This window comes from Ambystoma mexicanum, chromosome 2q (genome assembly GCF_040938575.1).
Source record: "Ambystoma mexicanum isolate Mex_15411 chromosome 2q, UKY_AmexF1_1, whole genome shotgun sequence".
In the NCBI taxonomy this organism is placed as follows: Eukaryota; Metazoa; Chordata; class Amphibia; order Caudata; family Ambystomatidae; genus Ambystoma; species Ambystoma mexicanum.
The window spans coordinates 1,084,215,384-1,084,235,799 of NC_090924.1; the positions used below are offsets into that span (position 1 = coordinate 1,084,215,384).

At 46.7% G+C, this 20,416-nt stretch overlaps 1 protein-coding gene across 4 annotated transcripts in view; it reads left to right on the forward strand.

Moving 5' to 3' along the window:
* The window catches only part of AKAP9 (A-kinase anchoring protein 9), a 2,953,299-nt gene that overhangs the window by 2,345,795 nt on the left and 587,088 nt on the right, over window positions 1-20,416 (forward strand). For all 4 annotated transcript variants that reach the window (XM_069648423.1, XM_069648424.1, XM_069648425.1 and 1 more), the window contains one exon: window positions 1,480-1,624. In XM_069648423.1, the coding sequence (XP_069504524.1) occupies window positions 1,480-1,624 (145 nt within the window). The remainder of the gene's footprint in view (window positions 1-1,479; window positions 1,625-20,416) is intronic.

A 20,416-nucleotide genomic window follows, 5' to 3' on the forward strand; every position in this document is an offset into this window, starting at 1 on the left:
TCACTGTGTCCTTAGATTTTCATAAGGGTTTTTTCTTATCTCTTTCTTTTGCTTTCACGGTCCCAGACCCTCTTATTCTCTGGCTCTCACATGGGTGGGGGTCCCAGGCTCGCAATGCGCTGTCACAGTAGCTTGATTTACTCTCCTGCCAAGCATATGTTCCCTCCTCTATTGTCTCTGCTTCTCTCAGGGTCACATACCCTCTTACTCTCTGGCTGTCATATGGGTAAGGGTCCCAGACTCACAATTATGTCCCTAGCCTGCTTGGTTTACTCTCCTGCCAAGCATACAAGTACTTCTTTCTCTCGTATTCTTGGGGTCCCAGACAATCTTATCTCGTGTTCTGCAGTTGTTCCCCGACTCCTCCCACACCTCTAGCACTTCTCGGTCTTCCTGTATACTTATTTGTTTGGTTCGTGCCTTACGAGCTCCGGTGCCCCTCTGTGAGGCTACGGCAGCATTCGGGTATTCTCTCAGGTCAGCGGCATCTCTGCCAGTCAATTCTTCTTCCTTGGGCTGGGCCTTCCGTCTCCAGCCGCATTCGGATTCCCCTTCTCGTCTGCGATTTCTCTGCCAGTCGCTGGTCCCTTCTCAGGCTGTGCTTTTGCTTTCCCCGGCTTGTGGGGATTTGGAACGCATGTAGGGTTGTTCGGGCAGCTTAAGAAGTAGCTCCTTCTCCCTGGACTTCCTTTGTGCTCCCGTTAGCCTCTGTGCACTGCATCTCGTGTTGTGCTCCCCTGTTCGCCAGGTCAGCGTCTCCTGGGTTTCCTCGTCGGAGGATAGCTCTCTTTCTTATTTTCCCTCTGCTAGCTTGGATTTCCTTTGCCCAGTCAAATGCGGTGAGGGACTAGACTGTTCATTCCAGTCGTCTGGAGTGATCTTCATATTACTGGTCATCTTCTTCACAGTACTTCTATTTTAGTTATATGGAAAGCATTTTGTATTTTCAGGGCCGCTAGTTTGGTCTAACATACTAGTTTGGTTGACCTTACAATACCAGATATTGGCACTGGTTGGAAAGAGGGAAGGAGAGTTTGGCTTGGGGTAAAGAGGGATGGTCTAACAAAGCAGAAGTATACCAGGTTCCCAGGGGATGGTAGTCTCGAATTGCATGGCTTTCTCTCCCATGTGCTCCTCCCTTGGTGCACCACCCCAGGGGGACCTTTGCACTGTGAACGCACCAGCCTGGCACCATGGGAAAGGTCTCCCCCTAGGGGGGAAGGGACGACATCCCCAGATTCGTCACATTTCATACACAAAGCCTTTTGAGAAAATAACAATTTACATAAAAAGAAATTGAAATGGTGAGTCACATATTGTGTCCGAGGTCTTTAAATATTGTTTTGAAAACTAGAATAGATGTTTATCACTTATAATAGTGTGTATGTAGGATAACACAGTCTTTACATCTGGAATACACAATTGTAAGCTTGTATTGGTATTTGATTGTTAACCATTTACATATCATTCACTTTACAGGGCATGGAACATATTAATGCCATGGACTGCATTAACAATGCAGATCGAAGAAGTTTACTGTTAGAAATTCAAGCTCTTCGTACTAAAAAAAGCAGCCAACAAATGTACGAAACACATAAACCACAGATAGAACCAAAAAGCCAAGGTACGTTAATGGTTACATTTTACAGAGATTTGTGCTACAGCCTTGCTCACCTGTGTCTGTCTTTTTAATGTCTGCTTCTTTAAACTTTCTTAATATTTTATACATAGCCTTAATGGCAGTTTCTTTAAAAAAAAAAAAATTCAGATATTTTATGAAATATAATTGAAAACATGCTGGAGCTAAACAGAAAAATGTACAATACAATGAAACCATGTGACTATGTAACAAAAATGAAATCAAATTTTAAAAAGAAAAACACTGTGGCATGCAAATATGACGATCATTTGTTGAAATGCGTTTCTCATGCTATAACAAACATCCTATCTAAGCTTATATGAAAAAAATATTAGTGGGGAGTTTCAGGCAGCATAGGCCTTTGCAGATGTTGAAACTTGGTTGAGTTTTACAAAGTAAAATATAACCATATTATTGGGGAAGCTGGATATGTTGTATAAATCTTGTAGAGCAATGTCGTCTCTAAGAACAGAAGCAACCCAATTTGTGCACAACACCCACCATCTGACAATGATTTCCCAGCATCCATCATTAAACAATTGAGGGGCCTGGCATTTAATGCGTTCCTAAGCATCAATAATGCCTCCATTACAGAAGGGTCATTCCTGGACACCTCCCAAGACTGGTCGCATATGACCTCTTTTGAAAAAAACAATCCAAGATCCAGGAGGCCGCGCCGGCTACCGGCCCATTACGAACCTTCTGTTAATTGGCAAAAGGTAGAAAAATGAGTCACTGCACAACTACCCGCCAGAATCAAACCACTTCACCCCCTAAATGACTATAAGTCAGGGTTCTGCCCCAAATGTAGCATTGAGACAGCCACCATCCAGTTGGTAGATGATGCCCTCCAAATCATGGATAAGGGCGACGCATGCATACTTGTCCTCCTTGACCTCTGGGCTGCATTCGATACATCGACCACTGCATCCTTCTCTCCCAGACAGGATGGGATTCTCTGGTACTGTCCTGAATTGGTTTACCTCCTACCTCTCGGGCAGACACCAGGGCCTCCAGATGAACTCATTGCACTCTAACCGACTCCAGGTCTCCTGCAAAGTGTCCCAAGGCGCCCTCCTCTCACCAATCCTTTTTCACCTTTTTATGGAGCCAATGGGCACTGTGCTCAATGATCCCAGTGTAGCCATCTACCAATACATGGATGGTACTAAGTTGTACATGAGAGTAAATGACACACAGGGCATAGTTAGTCTCTTTGATTACCTCAAACTAAACCCATCCAAGACTGAAATGGTCGTCATCGGTCCACCCGCTAAAAAACAACTTGTCCAATAACGTCTCAATGATATATACCTAGATGATTTGATCCACAACTCTCACACTCTGCAAAATCCTTAGACTTCACCACTGACAGCTTCCATCTGCCATCCTCCTCGGGTGAGTTTCGCTCCTGACCCTCCTGAGCCTCTGTTTTTGTCCATAATTTTAAACGTTTTTGCCCGCCTACCCCAATCCTGTTTGATTACTTCCCAGATCCTCTCCCTCCCAGCCCTCACACCTCCCCTGATTGGCTGCTTTGTTCCTCCTCCTTGGCCTAACCTACGGCTGTGTGTTGCATTTGACCCTTTCACCTTCCATCTGCTATGTCGTCGCTGCTGACCCTCCTGAGCCTCTGTTTCTGTCCATCATTTAAAAAGTTTTTGACCGCCTACCCCACGCTGTGTCCCGCTTCCCGACCCATTTGCTTACTTCCCACATCCTCTACCTCCCACCTCTCACCTGCCAGCACTCCCACCTCCCCTGATTGGCCAATTCGATCCTCCTCTTTGGCCTAACCCACAGCGGTGTGCCGCGTTCACCCTTCCATCTGCCATCCTCTATGGGTGAGTCTCGTCGCTCCTGACCCTACTGGGCCTCTATTTCTGTCCATAATTTAAAAAGTTTAGGCCCACCTACCCCGCGCTGCGGCCTGCTTCCCGACCCATTTACTTACTTCCCTGATCCTCTCCCTCCCACCTCCCCTGATTGGCCACTTCTGTGCTTTAACCCTCCTTCCCAGGGCAGCCCGCTGCCTGGCAGCCCCTGTTGCTAAGGCCCCAAGGCAAAGGGCGGCTCCTACATCTGCGGCTCCAGCCAGTGTCTGCAGGTGTCAGCAGGGGAAGCCAGTGGCCAGGCATCAACCAGCAGCGACTTAGTAAGGTAGGAGTGGCCCGGGTTTGTGATAGAGCCTTCACTCTACCCTAATAACCTGACCACATAGCAGACTCTCGGACTTAGGTGTGTTTTCTCTGGTATTTAAATTGCATTGTGAAACCTAGGCCTTTCCCCCACTATACAGGACTCTCAGACTTGGGTATGTTCTCCGGGATTTAAATTGCACAGTGAAAGTAGAGCCGTCCTATGGTTTTGGCTTCCTAGCAAAGCTTTATCTAGCAAACTATTCTACAATTATCTAAGCTCCTGTCATCTTGTCAAATTGTCTACTTGTCTCGTCTCTCTGTCTCATCTGCTTGCGCTCCTCCCTGTGTCCTTCCCTAGTGTTCTCCCCACCCCTACCCCTCCCTCACTCCCTCCCCTTCCTCTTCTGTCCTATTCCTACCTACTCTATGGTGCTCTCTGTCTCTCCTATATTTTCTAACTGCGGCTCTATCGACTATCCTGCTCTCCTCACTAAATCTGGTAGGTATAAGTTTAAAAAGGACATCCTGGTCTCCAACCCAGTCCCCCATATCACTGACACCTATACCAGTGCCTCCTCCAGGCAAACCCTCACTGACATCCTCTTTGTTTTCCCTCGCTAGACCTATGGACTCTACATATGGTCTCTGTGCTCTGTCGTTTCTCCTTCTCCCATTAATGGTGGCACCCGGTGGGAGGCCCTCCTGGCCTCCTTCCACTCCACTTAGGTCATCATTAATGTTTACTTGAATGGTACCGTCTTGGTCAAAGGCCCCACTGATTCCTTCGGCCTCATCAACTACACAGTATGCATCTCCTCCCTGCTCACGCCTCACCTGTTCCTCATTTTGGGATTTAAATATCTGCTCAGGTGCCTATGTCTATAACAACTAGACTGCACCTTTTGACAAGTATCTCCTGTTTGATAAATGCTTCCAGCGGTGCTCCTCTACTTCTTTTAATTAAGTTCTACCGGTCCTATACTTTTATTTTAAAAAGAACTGTTCCGGAATGGTTTCGTTTTAACACAAAAGTGTAGGAAGAAGTTGAAACTTTCACTTTCAGTGCACTGCACTGAGCATTCCCCTAAACAGCAGGAGCATGTGTTTTAGGGTTTGTATTGTGCATGGGAGGGTGTGTGGCGATGGGGATGTGAGGAGCGGTGCAGGCCAGTAGGGAACATAGCTCCACTACTTCTTTTCCTACACTTAGACCACTGCCTGCGCCCCATCAATTTCCTTTCTTCTCCTGCTGTCCCCTCTCTCCCCTCCATGGCTTCCTTCCTCTTCTGCCCCCCCTCGGGCTTCCTCTACACCTCCACAGGGCGTACCTCTGATTTGTGCCCCTCCCCGGAAGTCTTTTAAGGATGGCAACCTTTTCCATATTGCCACTCTAAACTCTCGCTCAGCTGTCAAACACTCCTCTGAAATCTGCTACCTCCTTGAGGAACTTGGCCTCGATGTCCTCGGTCTCACTGAGACATGGCTCACGGCCAGCTCTGTCATAAGCTTTGGCACTCTTCTCCCTGATGGCTACAAACACTTGAAACACGTGTATAGGTGCGTTATAAATGCCATATCATATCATACAAGATCCTCCCCGTGCCAAGATCCAACCGTTCCGGCAGGGGTGTAGTCCTGATCTTCCGTGAGTGGATTCCTGCCTCTATCATTCCTACGCAGGCCTACTCATCTTTTGAATGCCTCGTCTGCAGGCTCTCTCTCCTGGCCATTCCCTTACTGTGGCTACCATCTATCGGCCACCTGGTCAGATCACCTCCTTCCAGTCTGAGTGGGCAGACCTCTCCTCTTCCCTCCTGGTCTTGACCACTCAACTCCTCCTCCTTGGAGACTTCAACATCCACCTGGATGCTTCCTGTCCTTCCTCTGGACTCTTTTGCGACCTCTGCGACTCTCTCTCACTCTCTATTCTCCCCTCTGGCCCGACTCACTCTGCAGGGAACACTCTGGATGTTTTGATCTCTTCAGACCTTCCCCTTTCGATCCCTCTCACCACTCCTCTCTCCTGGAGTGATCACTTTCTTCTTTCCTCCCAGCTAACCCTCTCTACCCCTCAGGCCAAGCCAACTCCAGCACTCCCACCTACCTTCTTGGTTATCCGACCCATGCAGCGTGCGTCAGGTGAGGCTTTTGCTGCCACTTTCTCACCCCTCCTCCCCCCCCTTGGCTGACTCTCACCCTGACACAGCCCTTTCCATGCGCCACTCTGCTATATCTGATAAACTCAATGTTCTTGCCCCTGTCATGAGGATCCGCTTGAAGCCCAAAGCCAAGTGCAGCTCTTGGTACGAGTCATACCTCATCACCCTTAAACGCAAGTGCAGGGTGGCTGAGAGGAAATGGCGTGCTTCCGGTACATCCTCTGACAAACTGGTCTGTTGCCTGCTCCAAAGGCAATACTGGCTCTCTGTCCGCACCAAGAAGAGAACCCACATCCAAGCCCACGTCTCTGCGGTATCGAACAACTCGGCTGAACTCTTTAAAATCTGCATGGAGCTGGCCAATCCTGCTGCAGTCTCTACATCTCCTGTCCCCTCCCAGGCCCTCTGCACGGCCCTGGCTTCTCATTTAATCTCTTAAACTCAAGACATCCTGTCCTCTCTCTCTCTCCTCCCTCCTTCTCTGCCTTTCCCCTGTTCTCCCCAGACAAGGTTTCTAGACAAGTCCGATCTATGAAAGTCTCGTCAAAACAGGTTCACCCCTGTCCTCCAAAACCATCAAGGACCACATTGACACCCTGGCTCCTGCTCTGGCTGACTTCTGCAACCATTCCTTCGCCACTGGAGTCCCTCCCCCCCGAAGCACTCCCTTGTGCACCCTCTTCTTAAGAAACTCTCCTCTGCCGACCCTTCCTGCCCGGCTAACTATCGCCCAATCTCCATCACTCCTTTCCTGGGCAAACTCCTGGAAAAGCTGGCCATCTCCCAGCTTAATTTTCACACTGAATCTGTTGGTTTCCTCCATGACCATCAATCTGTCTTCAGAGCTGCCAGAAGCACAGAAACTGCTCTCCTGAACATCCGTGAAGACCTGCTCTCCAACCTTGATTCCAACACCCCCTGTGTCCTTGTCTTAATTGATCTCTCTTCTGCCTTTGACATGGTCAACCATACCATCCTGCTCAACCGTCTCCGTGATAACCTGGGTATCACTGATCAGGCCCTGGCTTGGCCGACTTCTTTCCTCTATGCTCGACCTTCCCAGATCCAACTTGGTCCTTCCTCTTCTTTATCTCTATCTCTACCTGTGGTGTTCCCCAGGGGTCTCACCTCTATCCCTGGCTGTTCAATCAATACCTGGCACTTCTTGCCCACCGCAATGCTGCTCTCTGCCCCAACTTTCAGTGCTATGCAGATGACACTCAACTAATTTTCAGGCTCCCTTCCAACACCTCCTCTCCTTCTTTCATCTCTGACTGTCTGTCTGCTATCCAGGATTGGTGTGCCGCCAATGATCTCTGCATTAATGCCAGTAAGACCATGATCCTCCTCATCGGCACTCCTGATCCCTCCTTTCCTGTCACTCTGTGGCCGGCCTCTCTTGGCCCTCTTCCTGCACCCCCCTGTGAAGCTAAAAACATCGGGGTCATCTTTGACTCCACTCTCTCCTTCTCTCCTCACATCTCTGACGTCTCTAAGAAGTCACACTACCAGCTGCACCTCCTCAGAAGTATTCTTCCTTTCCACTCCTTGCCCCAGAAGCTCACTGTCTCCAAAGCCCTGGTTCTCTCTAGGCTGGACTACTGCAACAGCCTCTTTCTAAATTTACCTGCCTCTACTCTCCGCCCTCTGCAACTCATCCAAAACAGGACTGCGAGACTTGTCCTTGGCCTCAAGCCCTGTGATCGTATCTCTCCAGGAGTGAAATCTCTGCACTGGCTCCCAGTCACAGTGAGGATTAAGTTCAAAACCCTCTGCATTATACACAAGGCCTTGTGCGTCCTGGGGCCTCAATACCTTCAACTCTCTCTTCCTAAATATCTTCCTTTTCGAGCTCTTCGTTCATCCGCCTCCAACTCCCTCAGGGTCAGTCTCTTCTCCAAGCAACGAGTTGGTGGTAGATCTCTTTCTTCTGCTGTGGCCTCCCTCTGCAACAGCCTCTCTGAAACTTGAGGAGAACCATCTCCAGTTCCGGAAGCACCTCAAGACTTTCCTCTTTGCTTCTGCTTTCTCTCCTCCTCTCCTCTGCTGATCTCCTGGCTGAAACTGAAACTGCACTGGTTACCTGGCTACCCTCTGATCTCCGGCTCAGGTCCCCTCCCTGTCAGTTGCCCACATGCACTGCCCCCCTGGCAACCCTTGTACTTGGGGACTGTTTCTGTATCCCCACAGCCCCCTACCAGCACTTGACACCTGATGTTCCGCACTTACCCTTGCACTTACCACCAGCTGACTGCACTTTTTATTTATTGTCTTTATTTTACTGTTATCCTATGTACTGCGCTGCCCTTTCCCCCTGCACTTTTTCCCTTCCCCCTTCCCCTACACTTGCGCAATCTCAATGTCACCTGGCCTAGTAATATCGTTGTCTCTGTCTTCCCTCTGTTTCCCCTCCCTTGCCTCGTATCGCCTTGAAAGACATGTGTATAGGCGCGTTATAAATGCCATATCATATCATATCATATCAGCCTGTCCTTCCAGAAAGAAAAAGCCAAGAAGTCCCAAACAGCCTGGCTCTGACTGTCCACCCTTCGCAAAATTAAACCCTTCCTCCCACCGCAGGACCTCCGTACTGTAGTGCAGGATCTTGTGGTCTTGCACACTGATGGGGGAAATGCTCTCCTGACGGGACTCTTGAGTTTCTCACTTGGTTCCCCTAAAAGCGGTCCACCATGCTGCAGCATGTCTTATTACGGGTGCATGGAAATTTGACAGAATCACCCCAAATCTACACTAACTACGTTGGCTTCCTCTCCAGGCTAGGATACTGTCCAAGACTGCATGAATCAACCTCCAAGCAGTCGCGATAAGCCCACCAGCGTACCTGGTAGCTAAGCTCCACATGTCATGGGGCACATAGTCCTCACACAGCAAATCAACCAACCGGCATGAATCACAACTCGGCCACAAAGCGAGGACATGCAACCAATCCTCCTTGTCACGCACCCACCCTCTGGAACTCAATCCCGTTGTTGGCTCGGAATGCCCCCACAATTCTTCAATTTCACAAATTTCTTAAAACATGGCTTTTTCAACAACACCTGAGCAAGGACTAATTCCAATGAACGCCCATACTGAAGCACAGAGCTCAACTCACAGTACTGCACTATTATAAAAAGCTACCAGCCCAAAAGCTGGCTACCTATCTGCTGCTCTTGGGCTAGGTCTGCACTTCAAACAGTAAAATACAAGAAATCTAAATTGCAACTAAGGACTCTTTGTAGTCTGACTGCTGGTGAGCAGAAGTCTTCAATTAACCTCATCTAGTCTATCAATGTAAACTAGAAGCTTCGTTTTTCTGAGGCTGGGTGCTGATATATGCCTCACTGGAACTGTCAAGGGTTAAGTGGATTTTTCCTGCACAAGAACTGTTAGAGGGCAGCCATCGGGAAGCATCTGGGAGGCTTTCTTTTACAGTTTGAGATGGGCAATAATTACATCTGGAAGAGCGTTTTTGGGATTTAGACAAAATGTCCTACTGGATGAAGGATAGATTCTATAAGAGTGACTCTAAAACAGAGATCTATATACTGTGTACCACTGAGGATAACACATGTTATCTGACCTACCGTCCTATACTAACTCCCCTACCCTCTCTCCCCCACACCATCCTCTCTAAACTGATACTAATTCTTTTTACTAAATCGGTCCTTAAAATGCTTTTCTCTTGTCTCTTTCTAGCTCCTTTTTTAAAAATCTGTAAATGACTTTTTTTCTACTGCATCTATTGACCTTAATTCTATCCTTTTGGAGTATCATTCTGGTATTTCTCATGGTTCTAACTTTTATTCCCAACAATTAGTGAACATGAAATGTGGCCCTTCTGTCCCCTGGTATTATACATGCTGCACGACCAGAAGGTTGTATAGAACACCATTTAGTGAGTTTCCCACTCAACTGAATACTCTTTGTACTACTTATAAGTTGCACATAACTGAGGCTAAAATGAGCAACTTAAAGTTTGATTGCAGCAATCAACCATGCTAATTGTTTTAGGTAATTAAACATTGTGTCAACACCTCTAAATCCAACACACTATCTTTTTCTCCAAATCAATGTAATGCTTTTAATACATATACTTTTACGTCCCATCCCTTTTCCTATGGAACGTTTCATCCTTTGGTGATGGGACCAGTGAGTTTTTGTTGCACTAAAAACAATTGTGCTTCATTTATTTTTACGTGAAACAGAACGCATGAGGGGACCACGCGCCAACTCCACAGGTACCGCCCTCGACTTTGCCCTTTAGTCATTTTGCCTGCACAGTCGAGACTGGTTGCATGTAGCACCTCAGCTTTTTACCACTCTTTTTGTCCTTTGATTTTCTTTAAAATGTTCATTTCTCTGTATTTTGCGATTGTGATGCTTATTAGAAGACTGTGTCGATGGGAAGATGTTCAGCTTGACCCTGTCAGCAAACCACCAGGATTTAGTTTTTTTGAAGCAGCTTCGAATGGGAAGTAATTTTTTTTTCAAGACCAAGGCCATCCCCAAATATCCCTGCGAATGGACTAAATAGACCTGGGGCAACCACATGGAATCCACAAGCAGCTACCCAAAGGATTCTCTTCAAATAGTAAATGTACCAGGGATCCCAGGGATTACCTGCCAAGGGGCTAAAAGTACTAGGGGCTACCCTGAGGTGCCCCCTTTTTGGGGGTAACATTTATGGTATTGGGGAAAACCAGAGGATCCCCATATCAGGGGCTAATTCTTCCACCAGTGCTGCTAAGCCTCCCCAGTTAGAGCTTACATCTTCCACCAGAGTCATGCCGGAGACTCCCATATGAAAGAGGGCTAAGATTAGCTGCTCAGTTCAGGATCTTTTTTCAGGGTTGAATTGTCCAATACTGTGGAAAGCCCAGAGGATCCCTGCACACAATCTAATTTGGGGCACCACCACATGTCAACGGATCGGTCAGTGGATGGACACGTGATGATGGAGGCTATGTTTGAGGCTGCTAGGGTTTGAAGTGCTCTCTCATTGGGCAGTATCCAAGGGAATGTTATAGTTAAAATGTAAACTACTCTGCTGACTCCACAGTCTGGCGAGATTAGCAGTTCTCTGTACATGTGCTCATTGGTACAGAGACAGACTAGTTGAAAAAGGTGGTTATTACTGCGGTGGCCTAACACATACAAGTGTGGAAGTGAAAGCCCCAGTATGGCAACAGTGTAGTTGCTGCAGCATAGATCTGAACAGAGAAGGGCCACGGATGTCCTTTCCTTGAGGCAATCAGCGTACCCCACAATCCACTGTCTGTTAATGCTAAGAGGACTGTACAATGGAGTACAGAAGGGAGTCATAGTAGTGCAGACAGAACTCAAAAGGCTGTGCTGGATGAGTATGTAAGCCCTCTGCTTTGGATATACGCAGAGGGGATCCACTCCCAGAGCAATGAGTTGCTACAACCTTTGAATGAATAATGTGAGAGCGACGAAATGTGTATCATAAAAATGTGTATCTGCTTGTGGGAACCTTAATAAAAAGTTAGCATCAGTTTTTTACGTAACATAACAAAGTTGGGTTCTTGTAGCATGCTGTAGTGATAGCCCTTGTGGGCATTGATCTGTTCTGTTTCACATATTGGAATACCAATGTGTCACTAGATCTGGTGCATAGGCCATTGGGAAAGACTCACCAAAGGCTGCAATTGATCTTCAAATCCCTCTGCATCATCCACAAGACTGTGTGGGGCCAGGTCCACGCTATCTACAAATTGCTATCACAAAATACTCTCCCTCCAGATCTTTATGTTCCTCCAGCACCAACTTTCTGTGTGTTAAGCGCTTCACTAAACAGCAAGCTGGTGGCCGATCCCTCTCCTCAGCAGATTCCCTCCTATGGAATAGCCTCCCCCTTCGACGTTGTCTTCAGCCGGATCTTCTCACATTCCAAAAGCTCCTCAAGACTCTCCTTTTCACCTCCTCTTTCCCTTCCTTCATCCTCGGTTAAATCCCACAGCTGCTGAGATTGGTGACCAGGGCCCTCATGTGTCCTCCCGGGCCCTGGCCTCCCACACCCACTCGCCTACAGCCTCCCCCCCTGCACTTTGCCTTGGCACCCACTGGCCTATGTCACCACCTGCCTGCACTTATTTATTTGCGGCTCACCACTCTACCTAAACACTTACAGCTGCTCACTCCCAAGCTCTTGATACACTGAGAACATACCCCTCCACTCCCTCATCCTTCTCTCATCCTGCACTTGCACGTTTCGAATGCTCATGAGGCCTAGTAGGGCTGCCTCTATCTTTCACTGTTGTATTTGTTCTTCATCCCCATTTCCCCTCCCAGTTGCCCTGTGGGCGCTTTGAAACATAATTTACTTGATGTATAAGCGTTTTACAAATGCACAATAAATAAATAAAATAAATCCGCAACAGTTAGCGTTCCAGAAACAGCCGGGGTCCTCCGCCAAAATGTAATTTGCCTAAGAGGAAAGTACAGATGGGGCCACGGCTGCAATGCTAGCTAAAATAATGGCAGAGCTTAAGCCGGGGCGTTCAGATTTGTGTGCCAAAATTGATAAAATTGTAATTAGGGTTGATGCCATGCAGTGTAAGCTGAATGATTTTGCATCTTGTGCTAAGTAAGCAGAAAAGAGAATTGTGGCTACTGAAACAGATATGTGTAAAGTATCCAAAATGGCAGATACAACAATGCTTGATATTAAACTTTGTTTGAAAAGGGAGATGACTTAGAGGCATGCTCTTGCCAATGTAACATTATTCTTATTATTAAATTCTTATCACACGTAACACGCCCATGGGTCTTAGTGCGCATGCATAACAACAGACAATACAGACAGTGCTCAGTGAGGGAGTAACCAGAGACAGGAGAACATAAAGCCATATCCAGCCATAGGACGTTACTTAATTTTTGGAGTTAGAGATGGGTCTTGATGGCCTTTTTGAAGTTAGATCGGGCAGAATAGATTTCTATAGACCAGGTGCACAGATATCAAAGCAAGTGCCTCTCAAGTTCTTCAACTTCTATCTCAGTGAAAGTAGTTTATTGGGTCAGTTGGAACGAAGGAGACGTGTGGTTGGGGCCTTATACAGCTTCTGCATCAGGTAAACGGGCGCTTTCCCTAAGACATTTGTGTGTAAGGGAAATACATTTGTGTGAGATGTGGTGCTGGACAGGCAGCCAGTGCAATCATCTTCCTGCCTTGGTGATGTCATATGTCCTAGCCAGTTCACACACAGTTCTCACAGCTCCATTTTGAGCTATCTTTAGAATTTGTATGTTGCTTTTGGAGGTGCCCACGAGAAGACTATTACAACAGTCAATTCTTGGGTTTAAAAGTGCAGTGGCCAGCGCTGATAGATTAGCGTCTGACAAATATGGTTTCATTTGCCTTATCAATTTTGTTGTGTAGGCACATAGGGGTATTCATTTGCACAACATGCTTTTTCATGTTAAGACCCTAGTCAAGGTAGACTCCAAGAGTCTTCACCCAGGGGCTAACTTGCATGGTACATTCTGCAATTTTAAGTTGGCTGTACTTGTCCTCTAACATTTGTATTTGTTGGTTTGAACCTACCAACATCAGTTCGGTCTTGTTGTTAAGGGCCAACGAGTTAATAGTCATCCATTCTTGAATCAGACAGTATATCTGATTGGTTTTATCTGTGTCCCTTTTGTAATCACCAGTTAGTTCAATGACCACCTGGTTGTCCTCGGGATAATTGGCATATTTAATACCGACGCCATCCAGGAGATCAAAGAGAAAATAAGTGTATGTATTAAACAGGGTGGTAGAAAGATCAGCACCCTGAGTAACTCGACAGCACAACACTCTGGAGGCACCTGGAAGCCATCAGTGGCCACTCTGGCCGTACATGGGCCCAAAAAAAGAAGCCATCCAGATTCAGATCAATTCTTATTTTTCTCAACCTCTCGAGCAGCAGGGCATGATCAACAGGGTCAAATGCCACCAAAAGGTAGAGCAGCATCAGTAAATCAACCTGACCACAATCCACAATATTAGCTAGATTTGCCCGTATGTCGAGCATAGCAGTTTCTGTACCATGCAGTGTATGGAATCCCGGCTGTCGAGCGCTCAGAAGGCCATATTTATCTGTGTTCCTGAAGCTTCAGGTAAGCCGCCCTGTCCAGAATTTTCAATGAAAAAGGGACATTGTTGATAGGGAAGTAATTACCCACAACTTCAGGATCGAGAGTCTCCTTTTTCAGGATTGGCGTGATCCAGACATCCTTGAGGCATGGAGGCACCACCCACGTGTGGAATGGGGAATTAACTATCTTGGTGATGTGAGGCGCCAGACAGCCAATAGCTTCTTTAATTATGCTAGCTGGGCACACATCTTCGGTGCAGACAGAGGGCTTCAGCCTCTTCTCAATGTTTGTGAAATCATCCTCAGAGATTTGGTTGAGCCTAAATTCGGGAGGTACACCATGACACTCATTAACACTATTCTTGTTATTCAACAAATGATTAACTAAACAAAGTTTGTTCATGCGGTGAGCATCAATAGTGTCCTGATAAGACTACATTTTCATTGAAAATCCATGTTGAATCACAGTTTACCGTGTGTCACTATTGTGTCTGGCAGGACCTGCATTATTATTTCCCTCAAGCTCTCTAAGAATAGAGAACAGTTCTTTTTGGTTGGATTTGGCCTTCAGTATCCTACTTTTTCAGATTCTCTTTTGGCTGTAGGAATGGTGTTTTTATATTTAGCCGCAGCAATGCGATAGGTGGAAAGTGTCTCCTGGCAAGGTTGTTTCCTCCATAACCTTTCACAAAGATGCTTGATTCTCCTACTCTCTATGATGTCTCTGAAAACCAGGTCTTACCCAGGGTTTCCCTCTTTACCTTTTTGATGATGACGGGTGCCATTGCATCAATTACAGAGTTGGTGATGTCTCAGAACTGTTTTACAAGGACACACGTCTCATTAGACTGGACAAGATTAATAATCCTTGGGAGAGCCAATTCCACAAAGGTCTCAGGAGAGACCCTGCAGATGTTTCTCACTCTAGATTCTAATCTCAGATGACAATTGTTCTTTTTACACGCTTTTGAGAGAAAGAGATCAAAGCAGATCAAGAAATTATCAGTCCAGGGACTGGTGGAGATAACAAGAGGTGTGGTTAGGAGGTTGTGTGGTAAGACCCAGTCTATGATATGTCCCCCTCTGAGTGGGGTCTTTGACTAATTGGGAGAACCCCGACAGCCTGGAGGGCAATGAGAAGAGACTCTGCCTCAAGATCGTTGTTGTTATATGCCTTTAAGTTGAAATCACTGGGAATAACCCTATATGTGGAGCCCTTAATAAAATCAACTATTAAGTAAGAAGTTTTCTTCGAATAAAGGAGTAATGATAGGTGGTCGGTAGACAAGAAGAAAACACTTAATTTAGCAAAAGTGTATTGACAGTTTTTTAATGCAGAGAGAGTATGTATATGAACATTATTAGTATCCCCGACGATAATGGCAGTGCCGCCACGTCTGCCCTCCGGACGTTCTGTTCCAAGAATTCTGTACCCTAATGGAATGGCCAAAAGGGCAGCGTGGTTTATGGTGTGGCATGCTTAACAACAGAGCGGGTATTTATTAGGGCTATTTTTAGTCTATCACATATAGCTGTGTGTGTCCATAATGCCAACAGGGACAGTTTTTTTGTCTTCGGGTTCATAACCACTTACAGATTTTGTAGTACCCGAAATGACAGGCTTCAGAATTTCTTTGTCAATGCCATCTATATCCTGCCTAGGTGCTACAGCCTCTATTGTGGAGATAAAGGTTAATTCACGGTGTACAGTTTTACTGAGCTCCATTAACCTGCACGATACTGTTGATTTTAGTTTCAACATGAGTAAGGTGAATAGTATTATTGGTTGGGTTGGATGATGTCAGAGGAGATATATGATCCACCATGTACCTTCCCACTATTTCATTATGGCCTGTGTGTGTAATACGTATTGACATTTAATGTACCTTTACCCAAGTTGCTCCTAGCCACTTGAATGGCTTGTAATTGGTGCATGTTTATATAATGGAGAATAACAAATACTCATGAAAACTACAGCAAGTAGTTAAATACTGTGGGATGCTAACAAACACCACAGGAAGTATGTTGACAACAAAAGGTGCACTACTGCACTAACGCCAAGACCGGCACAGACCACATGGCCTCTGACGCACCTGGCAAGGGTGAAATATGCGGGAGATCTACAGGAACGTAGGGAGTTGTAGTCGAAGCGCTTCTCTCAATGCAAATGGGCAAATTAAAAGCTTTTGAGCTTCTACAACGGCCCAAATTGATCGAATGTAACAAGTTTGGCCATACTAACAATATTATAATAAAACAGAGCTTCCTAGGACTAATACAAAATGCAATTCTAAAATGTAATAAAGATCATAGAGTAACGTGCAAAGTAAAACAATATCTAAATGAATTATACTTGCGGCGAGAGTAGGAGGTCTTTAAGTAACATAGCATTATGGGCATGTGCGAGAGGGCTGAAACAGGACGAATACCACAACTATTGTCCAAAATTGCTCTCTCAGTTGTGATTGAGGTCCCATGAACCGGTGAGCTTTCTCAATCTAAACTGGGTGCTCCATCTAAACCCATAATATTCAAGGTCCTGAATTGCAGAGATCGGAATGAGATTTTGTTAATAGCCAAAGAAATGAAAGATGTGAAACAACGAGCCTTCAAGCTGCTCGAAAGTATAAAAAGAAACACTTGGGAGCAAGGGAATCCTTATTCTATGACCTACCCAGCTAAACTGAAAATGCTTTTTAAAAAAAAATAAAACTTTGTATTGCTTTCATTAACAAAACTTGTTGAACAGAAAGAAAAACCATTACTTGACACAGTCTTGAAAGAGCAGATAGAAATAAAAGGAGACCTTTCCAATCCTACAACCAGCGGTCCGGTGAGCAATAATAAGCATCAATCACACCACTCATTCCAGCAGTTATAACGTGTCTTCCCCCCCCCCCTCACCTGCCCTCAGAGTTTCGCAAAAATCTTTGGGCACCTCCTTGCATTATACACCCTTCTCTCCAGAGCCATGCAAATATCCATCTCTGCCAGTCACCGGGACATCCAAGGGCAATCTGGAGCCCCCCACGACAAGGCAATGGCCTTTTTAATCTGACCGATAGGAACAGTTTTTCAAATTTGGTGAAGCCTGCTTCCCACCATATTCCCAACAACGCACATTTCAGGTCCTTAGGAACTTCAATGTTGAATATGGCCGACAGTCTATCTATTCATTCCTCCCAAAAAGTTTGAACCTGTGGACAAACCCATAGAGTATGGTAGAACGTGCCCCCATCACTCCTGCATCACAAGCATTTGTCATCTTCCACCCTTCCCCAGTCATGCAGCATTGTGAAGGAGTAACAGACTTGGTGGAAGATGTTGTATTGTATTAGGCAGAGTCTCATAGATATGCCCACCTCTCTAGGGAACATCAGTGCCTCTACCCATTCCTCTGGATCTAAGTGTCCTAGGTCCGTTCGCATCTATCCTTCAGGCGGGATAACTCCTGAGTCCCGAATGCGGACATAACTTTAAAGGGTGGAAGTGACCTTAGTTTCTATGCAGGCTGTGATTATATTGGCCTCCAATGGGGAACATTGTGGCACACCACCTAAGTACAGGAATTGTGCCGCGCATTGCATGTTTTACCTGCATGTATCTAAAGTGCTCGCACCCCCAGAGACCAAACTCCTCCCGCAATACCTCAAAGGGGAGACGACTGCCCTCCCGTACCACTTCCGCTAGGGCCAAAATCCTGCTGTTCTCCAAGAAACAGTGAATTGTTTGATGGAAAAACATGTTTCTTTACAAACCCTGAGGTAACGGCTATTGTTCATTGAATCAGTTGCTAGACCATGGCACACTAGTGAATGCTGAAGATGGATGGCACGTCTATCATTATTATTTTTTTTCCAAATAAGTTTTGATTAGCATTTTGATTATACAGATTAAACTTGAACTGATAACCTTATCCTCCCCTCCCAGGTCTTGGTTAGTCCAGTCCTTCTTTTCATTTTGGTATCGTTTCCCCATCCATCCCCTTTCTCCAGCATTGGATCTTTTATGGACTCACATGCTTAGAATGTTCCCCGTCGTCAGTCTGGGAACCCTCGGTATCTTTATTAAAGCGTTTTCCATTGGAAAAACTCAACACTTTTGTGTCCTATTGACGTCCTTTTGGGACGCTTACGCATGGCCCAATAGGACGTACGGTATAAATAGCCCCATCCCTGCGGCTACCTTCAGATTTCAACCGTCTCCAAAGTAGTCAGAATCACCTCGTGTTTCTACACTTTGTTAGGTTGTACTTTCTTTCCCAATGTCGAGGAAAGCGTTGTTCCGCCCGTGTGCTACATGTGGAATGAAGAAAGTTTGAGGGGGGCGGGCACATGGATTGTCTTTATTGTCTCTACCCTCATCACTCTGCGGACACCTGTGATATCTGCAAGGGCTTGTCGCAAAAGACGCTGTGGGATCGTAATCAGCGTCTAATATCGTGGCTGAACGAAGGGGCCTACCCTCCATCTGAGGTAGGATCGGTGCGCAGTCTGGCATCGAACAGACCAAAGTCCCCTGTAGTCCCTCGCCGCACAGTCTCGGCTGAGCCTCCGGCGAAGAAGTCGCAGCCTACGGAGAAGAGTCGTTCCTCTTCAGAGAAAACGAAGGATGCTCCTTCATCGTCAAAACATGGTTGTTTGGACCAAGGCCGTAAGACAGAAAAATCTTCGTCTTCATCTACTGCAAAAAAGGATAGAAAGGACCCTTCAAGGAGCTCCTCATCAGGAGACCATTATAGGTCTTCCTCGAGTAGGGAATCTTCTAAACACTGGCCTAGAGACTCAAAAAAGGCGGGATCGCCTTAAAAGTCTGCGCCACAACTGCCAGTGCCGTCAATGGAAGTCCTGTCGTTGACGGCTCCAATACAGTCCGCACAGTCAATCCTTGCAGTGGCGTCATCGACACCAGTGCTGGCGATCGATAAGGGAGTAGTAGAAACTCCCAGTTTTTCATCGTCGACGGTGGGCTCGCCAGAGACTTTGCAACCGACAGTGTATGATGCAGTTCTGACGGATACTCTATTACAGCAGGAGTCAGCGCTATCGGTGTCGTTGATGGAGGAGGAGCGGGAACCGGTGGTTCATCCATCAGATCTCGGCTTACAGGGCATTGGCCTGTCGACGACGTCAGGGATCCAAGATGTTCCTCCTACGTCTTTTCTATTAAATCCGCAGTCGATGTTGTCTTTGCAAGTTTTATCTACGCTGCAGTCCCTCTTAAGCCAGTTGGATGCAAGACTTCCTCCTATGGGTGCGCCTCCGGTGACACCCCTCGTCGACGCGGCAGGCCCCGCTCGACGTTCAATGTCAACGGCTGAGTTGCTGCTCTACCGTCCGGTTAGTGAAGAACCTCCCCGTTCACATCCAGAAGAGGGTGAGCTACAGGACCTTGAGTCGGATCAAGGCTCCAGGGACTCCATCTCGGACATTTCATCATCGCCGTCGAGAGACCCTACGTGGGAATCGGATGGAGAAGTGGAAGCTCCTAGAAGCGCGGCACAACCGTCACCTCCAGATGACATCGGAGCCTTTCATGCGATGACGACGAAAGCCTGTGTTGAATTTGGTCTGACCCCGGAGGAAAAAAAGAAGGAATGTTTTTTATTTGACCATATGGGGAAGAGAAGGAAGTCGATCTTCTCCAGCGTGGGGTCTGGCATGGATTCACATGCTCATGAATATTCCCCGTCGTCAGACTGGGAATCCACGGTAAGAAAAATCAGTATCAGTTTTGTTTCTGATCTGTCTTTCGTAGTAGTAACCAATCACTGATCTCTGCGTCATACTGACCACAGCCAATGACTGCCATCTCCCTAAGCCCCGCCTCTGGCAGCCATCTTCAGATTTTTACCGCACGTTCAAGTGTTGGGATCCTTGTGCTATTGCTCTCGAGCTTTAGTGCTTTTTTCGCGCTTTTTCTCAGGAAAATTTTCTCTTTTTCGGTCAAAAGAGCCTCAAGCTCCACCGTTTCTTTATCCGTTCAACGGGGACCCGTGTCGGATTCTTCTACGCCCCTCAAGGGTGAAGATTTCGTCGAGCCACGCTTTTGGAGGATTCCAGAGTTTCTCAGGCCCATCTCGATCATGGCCCAGGAGAAGGGAAGCTCGACGCCCGGAAAGCTGTTCAGGGTCTGCCCTGGATGCCAGCTTCAGAATGTCTTTAAGGAGGACGAACACTCCCTTTGCCTCTACTGCCTGCATGAGGACAAGACGCACGTGGAGAAGGACTGTGCTTTTTGCGGCAATATGTCGGAGCAGACCATGAAGGACCGCCATCTGCGTCTCGCCAACTGGCTGGAAGGGAAGAGCCCGTCAGGCGAGAAGAAGAAGAAGTCCGAGCGGTCTTCTAAGACCTTTGAGGGCGCCCCGGCGAC